This window comes from Monopterus albus, unplaced genomic scaffold (genome assembly GCF_001952655.1).
Source record: "Monopterus albus unplaced genomic scaffold, M_albus_1.0 scaffold273.1, whole genome shotgun sequence".
NCBI lineage: Eukaryota > Metazoa > Chordata > Actinopteri > Synbranchiformes > Synbranchidae > Monopterus > Monopterus albus.
Genome location: NW_018128153.1, coordinates 360,923 through 370,603, shown reverse-complemented (window position 1 = coordinate 370,603; position 9,681 = coordinate 360,923). Strand labels below are relative to the sequence as shown.

At 41.9% G+C, this 9,681-nt stretch overlaps 1 protein-coding gene across 2 annotated transcripts in view; it reads left to right on the top strand.

Moving 5' to 3' along the window:
• The window catches only part of LOC109972910 (mitochondrial import inner membrane translocase subunit tim16-like), a 94,829-nt gene that overhangs the window by 74,527 nt on the left and 10,621 nt on the right, over positions 1-9,681 (top strand). For both annotated transcript variants that reach the window (XM_020622148.1, XM_020622146.1), the window contains exons 10-14: positions 8,722-8,776; positions 8,989-9,046; positions 9,151-9,296; positions 9,379-9,477; positions 9,561-9,665. In XM_020622148.1, the coding sequence (XP_020477804.1) occupies positions 8,722-8,776; positions 8,989-9,046; positions 9,151-9,296; positions 9,379-9,477; positions 9,561-9,665 (463 nt within the window). The remainder of the gene's footprint in view (positions 1-8,721; positions 8,777-8,988; positions 9,047-9,150; positions 9,297-9,378; positions 9,478-9,560; positions 9,666-9,681) is intronic.

Below are 9,681 nucleotides of genomic sequence, written 5' to 3'. Positions count from 1 at the left end.
AGAAGCTGTTCTAGGGTTTATGTTTCTCTCTATTTTCCTCGTTCCCTCTCTTATGTCAACATTCTCTCATTTGCACACATACTCAAGCTTGAAGGAAAAACAAATATTACGCTAATGTTCTGTGTCTGTAAATTACTGGGTTTTATGGTTCTAGCATTTCCAATAGTTTTGTCTTGGCGGTCTGTGAAGGAAAGTCTCCTACAAGCACAGATGCACACTCACACAGTTGTACACAGCAGGGCAGGTACTGTATGTTCTGACTGGTGTGGATCATCCAATGTGAGCTTTGGTTCAAAGACAAGTACTGACATTGCTCTGGGCAATTTTGGCTGAAGATTTGAGCAGCATTTGCCAAAACATTCTTCGATAAATGTCCAGATCATTGGATACCACCGTTCAGTTGTGGCACATTCCAGCTGTCCAGCTAAACAGTGGCAGAGGCCAGATAAACAGACCAGCCTGGTTAGCTGGACAGGATTTTAGCATGGCAGTAAGTCATTTATCAAGCCTGTTATTGGTGGATTGTGTTTTTCAAGTAGACTTTATTGAGTAGTTCAGTGTGCATGGCAGATCAGTAACAGTTTGGACTTGCGGCTTTTTCACAGTAGGAAAAATAGACTGGAGGGTACCTAAGACTGACATCATCTCCATTTGTTCCCTATATGAAATGCACAGTGTGGAGGGGCTGACTGACTGGAGCCAAGTTGAAGATGAACTTACAGTATGATACTTGTAAGTTATACCTCTAGTATGCAGAATAATTACTGTGCAAGACACGATATCCATGGCTGAAACATGAAATTTCTGTTTTGAAGTTTATTCACCATTCACTGCCTTTCTTATGAGCTATCCGGTTCTTGTATAACCAGAGTTGTGACCGTGTTCTCAGTAAGAAGTCGAGCATGTTCCCAGTGGGTGTTTTCCTCCACCGGGAATGATCTTTGTCTCCAATCCTGTTTGTAATTTTCATGCACAGGATCTCAAGGTGCAGCCGAGGGGAGATGTGTGTCCAGTTTGGGGACCTCAGAATCACTTCTCTACTTTTTGTAGGTGACGTGGTTCTTTTGACTTCATCAGACCGTGACTTCCAGCATACACTGGGGCAGTTTGCAGCCAACTGTGAAGCAGTTGGGAGGAAAATCAGCACGTCCAAGTCTGAGGCCATGGTGCCCTACCTGAAAACAGTAAATTGCTCCCTTCAGGAGTATTATACCAGGCATTATACTAGTTTGTTGTGGTGAAGAAGGAGCTGAACTGTGGTCATGAGCTTTGGGTAGTGACCACAATAAGAATGAGAATGAGATTGGGAATATTTTGTAAGCGGCCAAAAGGAGTTTCTTCCATAGGGTGACTCTACTCAGCCTTGGAGGTAGGGTGCAGACTTCGGACATCACTGAGGAGAGCCAGTGATCCTTTGCATCAAAGGAATCAATTGAGGTGGTTCAGGCATTTGATTAGCATTCACTATAGGTTTTCTGGCCGCATCCAACTGGTAGGAGGCCTGGGGGTAGACCCAGAATACTCTGGATGAATTATATATCTCATCGAGCCTGTAAATGCCTTGGGGTCTGCCAGGAGGAGCTGGAACAGATTGCTGGGGAGGGGTACGTCTGGACCACCCTACTGAACCTGCTGCCTCCACCATCCGACACAGAGTAAAAGCCCTTCATGGAAATAATAAAACGCTTGTATTTGTTAATGAAAGGAGCGAACTGAATGAAAAACCCAGACATGATTTGCTCCTTTTTTACATTTGACAAACTTGCTAACCCAGGTTTGTACACAAGGCAAAATTCACTCAAAGAGAGGGAGGTTTTTGACACACTGTGTTACCAAAAGTATATTTTTTCTGCCAATTTGTTTGCTGTCAATCTAGACTTTCATATTCTGATTCAGTAGTACTCATACTGGCTGAAAACCCATCAACCTCTACTCAGGAGTGCAAAACAGTTCATCTTTCTTCACATCGTTTTAAATGTATACGTCTGCCTGTGTTTAATCTTTAAAATGTAACTGTTGACTTTGCTTGGGTGACCTTTCCTTGTTCGTGATCCTCACCCCTTCTCTTTTTGTGCCGTTACTTCCTCTCTCCTCTCTCCTTGGAGGCAGTGCTGACTGCTGATCGGTTCCCAGGCCCCTGCCGACAGGTCATTTAATGGTCATCTAGGCCAGATCCTTGATGCTGAACCTTGAGGTTAACGCGGAACACATCTCTTCCGGGGCTCCACAACAAGCAGCCACTAGCACTGTGCACATCAGACATCACAGATGCAAGCACAGACTTAAACACATGCCAGTGCTGGAAGTGCATGTGCTATCTGAGACATGTCCGGTGTTGTTCTGTCAACAGCCTCAAAGGTCTTACTTTTAGCATGTGTTTTAAAAATGTCATGCTTTTTTATTAGTACTTTCACACCCTTACTTCCCAGTCAGTATGTATAGCCCAAAATGCTCATGGCCACCCACATCCCACAGCAACCCCGTTCCCACCCCCACCTTTGTCAGACTCAGCCCTCCCGGACCACAGAGTAGTTCTGGATGTTGAGTGTCTGAGGTCCCCTGCCAGTTTATGACGAGTCACCTGGCTGCTTTATGGCCCAGTCAGTCTGGACCAGTTTACCATGCATTTATAGGTCTTCCTGACAGTTTGTGCATGTTTGAGCTGACATGAGCATGTGTTGTTTTGGAGACAGGCTTTTAAGCTTTAAAACAAGTACAAGTGTGTGTTTCATAGAGCTGTGTAATTATCTGATCAACCATTTGAAGGTCTGGTTTTCTCTCTGCCTCCTTTTGTAAAAATAAAAATTTGAATTTTTGTTCTTCATGTCAGCATTATGAAAAACAGATGGACTGTCCATCACGTGGTCAGACAGATGCCTCTAAGTTTCTGTTATATTGTAAGCGGTTGTTTTTCTATTCCTTCTTGATATTTTGCAAAGATGTGATACTGTATGGCTGACGCAGTATGGACTATCTTGTTGCAGGCTTGTTCCTCCTGCAAAGATGAATAACTGACAGATATGCAGCACTGATTGAGTTTGCTTGTGTCAGCAAGTAGCCTACAGATGAAGTTGCACTAAGCAGAAGTTGGAGTTGTAATAAAGTGTTATTCTCTTTCTTGTGGACTGGATTGAAATTACTGTTGAAGCTGTAGTATTTATTTTATTTAGCAACTTTTCATGTGATTGTGTATGGAGTTGGGAGTATGTATGTGTGGGTGGGTGGGGGGTTAAAAGGGTCACTGCAAACCTACTGCAAACCTGTTGACTTGGGATTCAGTTTAATTATTTCCTCCTCGTGTGTACGCATGTGCATGTGTGCCACTGCATGTACTTTGTCTGTGTGTTTGTGTGTGTGTGCCCTTGTTGTCAGGAGCAAGAGAAGGAACCTACTGAAGCGAGGAGAGGGAGGAGCAGCCTCTTGGCAGGCCATCTGAGAGCCTCATCACTGTGGCCCATTCACAGCCACAGCTGGCCCCTCCAAAATCAATCCTAGCCCCCCACACACACACGCACAAACGCAGTGCATCACCTCTAATTCCTTTCTAATGAACTGGCCACTGCAGGTAGCTAGGCAGGCAGACCCAGCACACTTATTAAACACACACAGATGGTGGAAACAAAACACACACACTCAAACACAGTGGAGAAAGAATATTGCACTTCAGTACATTTCACTGATCAGCAGGGCGACTATACAGCTTGAATCAAATGTCTGCTGATGATTCTTGAACTCACCGTGGCTTAGAAGCTGTTTCTGTGCCACTCCAAGCAGCGCTGTGATTAGACTTTATGACTATATAAGAACCTACAGTATCTGCAGTGTGTGGCTTTTTCCTTATCACTGCATTTGAGCCAAAGAGCCCAGCATAAGTTTTTAAGAGACATTTAATAACGGTTAACACTGTTCTGAAGGTATTGTGATAATCCCCACAGACTGTTCTACATGTAGGATGTAGAAGATCAGGACTGAAATGTCTGTTTCATGAGAATGAAATGAATCTGGGCAGTGCTAAGTGAGGACAGTCAAATGTACTTGAGTTTAAGACTAGTGTGATTGTGATGTAGTGATCAGTCATTTTGGGATGAAGCTTAAATTGAAGTTGCCCTTGCAGCCTTTGGAGCTCAGATGCCACAAGCTCAGAGGCTTGATTGCCTTGTGAACTTGTGACTTTACAAAGGTGGCAGAGTTCATCAGCAGTGATATATTTATTTGTTTGCTTTTGGCGCACATTATTCACTGTTGGTGCATTGTGAGCCTGAAAGAACTACTATTGCCAAAACCATTTATGGATGTTTATCATGATCTTCTGAAATTCTAACTCACATTTCTCCTAGGAAAAGGATTTTTTTTTTATTTCACATGCTTCAGAACCACTAGAAACCGACCCAGGACTTATCATCCTAGAGACAGGGCCAGTGTTGTTTTGTTATGAAGTAACTCCAGGTAATCACCAGTGGATTATTCCACACCAGTCCTTCCTTTGTTGGGGAAATGTGAACACCCATGACCCTCCAGTGTAAATCTGCTTAAAACCATTAACTGTGTCCAGTTCCCTTAAGAGTAATAACACTGAAACACTGAGTGTGTTCTGTGGCAGCAGGAGGAGAGCAGGGTTATCACAAAAATAAATAGATATTCTGGTCACATGAGCTGACTTCATTAGATAGTGATTATGAAAATAGCTCCAACAATAGAAGGCATGTGCTTTTATGGTCATACTTAAGAGGTTTACACAATAGATGTCAGAATGGTTGTGATTTTAACATGTTAGATTTTTTTCTACTGGAATCTGTTGGAAGAAATGTGTCTGTACGGGATTGTAAAGTCCAGTTGGTTTGATTTATACTCTATCACCCAAAATCAGAACTGTTCCTCTCAGAGGGTTCTGCATGTGTACAGCATATAACCTCGCATATATACGTTGTAGCCAGAAGTAACTACATTAAAACTTACAGAACTGAGAAACAGAATGAGATTGTAGCAGTTTGTTGCAGAGTGGAATTTGACAAAATTATTTTTATAGAAACTTTTATAGCTGGTTAGAATTAGTAATAATAATAATTATCCCTTTGTCCCGTGTAACTCTACAAATTTTTTAAACATGAGAGGCAACAACCAGACAACCAGGTGCTTTGTTTTGGTTTCATGGTCCCCAAAGGTCTCCTCATGATCTCATACAACAGAGAAAGCTCCCTTTGACTCGTACTGATCTGGTCGTAGCTTCTAGATCAACCCATAGCCATGTACCTCTGCAGGTTGCTTTCGTTAGCTCCATGCTAATTAGTGTGAGGTGCTCATGCAAGCATAGAGAGCATGTTGTATGTGTGACGCTTCTAAGCACACACACAAGCATGCACAGTAATGTCTTACAATGATCTGTTTATCTCTGGACCTGAATGTAATTCTGGAAGGATATTTTTGTCTGTGTCTCAGTTTATCCTTAATTAGATTCCAGTGGTTTTTACTGTGAGATGCCTAGATATTTTTTGCACAGTTAAATTCAGGTCTAAACACACCCTATTAGACACACTATTAGTCAGTTATAACAGTATCTTGTATATTATCAAACAATAATGTGTTCTCATAATCATAATAAACCTGGACAGCCTCACACCCTCTCAAACGCACAGACTAGAGTGAGAACCACATCATATCTGCTGGCGTTGAAGGCTGCTGTCATGGGCAGGTCATTTTATGATGTGCGTTTATATCTGTGTGAGAGAGTGTAAGGTGACGGCAGACAAGATGGGAGGCATGTGCTCTTCTACCTTTGGTTTTGTGTAAATGCTTGTAAGAGTTTGCAAGAGCGAAGCCATAGGGAGCATCAGGTGGCTCATAACGAATGTTGGAGAAGTTAGGGAGGTGTTGAAATCCTGATATTGTGGGCAGCTGTTCCTCATTTTCTCTCTTTAGTCTCTTATGCCACCACTGTTCTAGTACTATTTGATGATTAATTAGCATGCGTGTGTGGTAAAACCTGTTCTAGTCACACACCCAACTCTTAAAAAGGCTTATGTATGTTTGGATTAGTGTGTCAGGCTGGATTTGGTACTATACACACACACACTTCTGTTTACTTCCTCTCTTCTAAAAGCATGAATGAAGGCTGTAATACTTTTCTCTTTTCATACATAATCAGCCCATGTGCTTGAAATCTGCACAAACTCACTCCCACACTTATCTCTGTGTGAGAGTAACTACACACTCCTATTAGCGCATGTACATATACTGTACATAATTAGGCCATATTATTAGCACCGCATGTTTGCTTGTACATTTATGTGCACAAATATGCGCATGCATGCATGTATGTGTTTTCCTGTGTGGGAAAATGGGCTGGTGGTGAACTGGAGCATGAAAGCGATAGTAAACTGAGGCCATTATCAGTGAAACAGCTCCACTCCTATTATGTGGCTGTTTGACTTGCACATTTACTGTGAGAAAACCAGAGATAAGGCATCAGGGAAAGCAGAGGTAGTTTAAACACATAATTAGAACTTGAAGCCTGAAGAGAATTCAGCATGCAAGGTGGCAGTGTTGTTGAATGTGAGAGGCAGTGAGATGGGTGTGGGAATGGAGGTGTGTGTACCGACTCAGACACAGGAGCGTACAGACACCGTAATGAAGCATGGCTGACTTTGCAGGATCAGTGGAAAAGGGAAGGATGTGAGAGAAGAGGAGGTCTGCGACAGGTCCATTATTTTGATACAAGATGGATCATAAGGTTGAAATCATAGAGTGAACAGGAGGGTGGAGTGAGCTGGGAAAAGAGACCTTCAAATACTTTGGTGGAAAAAAAATATTAGCACGACATTCACTGTCACATTATTCTTCACATTATGTTGAAGAGAGATGCTCCAATGAATGTTTTTATCTATTTTAGAAAATTGTGTCTGTCCACGTGCACTCATATACTCATTATATACTATTTATTCTAAAACAACTAAGGGACAGTTGGTCAAACACAACTTCACATTGTGCATTTTTTACAGTTCAGTGACTAGTATTTTGACTACTGTGTTCCTGTATCAATACATTTTATAGTTGTATTTACCAGTATGTTGATGTGTGTTATTTACTCCCTTTCCTTTGGTTTTTTAATCCTTTAATTTGCATATTGTCCATGGTACTATAGTTTTAGAGATGCTACAGTATATTATGCACCTGTTCTTGTACTTCAGCTTTCCGTTGTGGGATCAGTAAAGTTTATTTCAAGACATTTTACTGCACAAGCTTCTACCCACACACACAGTATTAACACTTGGCAGCCTCCAGTTTACCAGAACATTTTATGCCTTTGCAGTCATTCAGTTGTTTGTCTGGCTGCTATTACTGTGAAACTGCCAGGAGCAAAATTTCTTCCAAAAACGTAATTTTATACTGAAATGAGAAAGATCATCAGTGTAGTGTGGAAAACAGTGGTAAGCTGAATAAAGGACATGAGGTATTATAACCTCAAACTTGTGATGATGCTGAGCTCATGTAGGTTTGTCAAAATGTGAAACTCTTCCTCTGGTTTCAGATTTATTCAGATACACAGATACAGCTGTGTACAGTCACACACTGTTTCTCTCCTCAACTCTGCCACATGTACTGAGGTAAACCCTCGCGTGTCACCATGCACTGTCACTTAAGATACCCAGACTGCCTTTGTCGTTCTGTCATACTTGGAGCGTTACATCACTGGTTTGTCATTCTCAGTTGATGTGAGGGCAGCCAAGCAGCGTTCTTCTGGAATAGTAGGTTGTCATTATAAGCCAGTCACTGGAACGGCCTCTTCACTTCAATCAGCCTATCTCTGCTCTGTGATGTGAAGTGGTTGGATCAGCCTGTCCTCTTTCTCTGTCCCAGCCCTGGAAAATAATACAGCATGCTGGCTGTTGCTCTCATTGAATCACAGAGGAAAGAAGAGAAAGACTGAGAGAATATGAAGGAGGCTAAGAGGTAGTGAATAAGAGTCTTATCAGTGTTTGTGCAAGCATGCCTCTGTTTAATCCATGATTTCCTGTTTGGTTTAAGTACTGGTTTAGGTACTTCAGCCAGCTGTATTTTCTCCATTGAGTTGAAAGCTTATTAAATTTCCTCAATCTTCTTAGCTCAAATCAAGAGGGGAGGCAGGTGCCTGTGGCCTGTTTGGGCTAGTCTGGGCCAAGAGTTGAATATAGTTTGCTTTTGAACTGTTTGTTGGACAAAACAAGATATAATAACATAACCATGGGTTTAGTGAACTATTTGTGGCAATATATAGAAAAAATAAAAGTTGAAAACACTATCGGCTGTTTTGTTCTTGGAGCAGCTTGAGTCTGGTGTTGAAGTCAATTTGAGAACAACATTCATTTTGACACATATTCATCATGTTATCCTTAATGGTGTGAGATAAAATCACAGAGAGATGGCTTTGAGTGAATGTGACTCTTATTTACATTAGCATGTTCAAGCTGAATCGAATTGCTTTTTGTCATTATCGTTATCGTTCTAGTTGGTTGCTGTTTTGATAATTGGACAATCTCTGCCAAAATTGTGGGGAACTGATAGAGTCACTATATTCACCCTAAAGTTGAGCATACTGCTTCATCTAATGGTGTCTTTGGAAAAACCTCAACCCATCGAGCTAGTGACATATAAATGGTTATGTAATAGTCAATGTGCTACATTATTTTGCTGTTTCTCAGCATAATTTTAATACCTTTTTTCATTTTCTTGCCTCTTTCCTTTCAGGCTGCTGATCCCTCTTTTTGATGAAGACACTGGTCTGCTCATACTAGCTGGCATGGTAAGACATTCTGTCAGGTGATAATATTGTGCAATACCTTTAAATATTTATGCATGAAAAGTGTAGTTGCATCCCAATCAGGACTTTAGCAGTACTTTAAAGGTTCACTTTCATTACTACAATACATATTTCACATCTCTGCTGATAACTTGGAAGTATATTTTCTCTAATTTATGACTAAGCCTGTCTGGGTGATGTTCTCTCTTGTACAGGGAGACACTGTGGTTGATTGCTTTGAAGTCTCTTCATCTGAACCTTTCCTCTCTCAAGGTAAGAGTTGGTCATTCGTTATCTGTTCAGATCATCACATCCCCCTTCCTCCTGTTTCATCCCCTTGCTTTCTTCTTCTTCTTCTCTCACTTTTATCCTCGTAGTGAGCCACTGTCTGACAGATACCTCGACACGAGGTGTTGCCATGGTACCCAAGCTGGCATTGGATGTCATGTCCTGTGAAGTGATGCGTGTGCTGCAGCTGACAGACAGTTGCATTGTGCCAATCAGCTATCAAGTTCCTCGCAAGGTATACATGCAAAACACTGCTGACATGCCTGCACATAGGGTGGGTTCATAACACTGCTGTTTAAATGTGTGCTGTCTTCCAGCATTCAGGCCAAGAGTTTCATGAAGATCTTTATCCAGACACTGTGGGCAAGACTCCAGCCATGTCTGCTGATGAGTGGTGGCAGGGAGGGAACAAGCAGGTAATGGTTCTCTACTCACAACAAGTTTATCCGACCTTTTTGCTGTGTGGACGTCTCAAATGATTAGCTCTATTTGTCCTCAGGTGGAGAAAGTCAGCCTTCATCCAGACAAACGGCCCAAGCCAAAGGTTCCACCTGCAAAACAGATGCCTGCTAAGAAGGAGCTGGCCAGTGTGGGAAGCAAGGAGGTGAAAGACACATCTG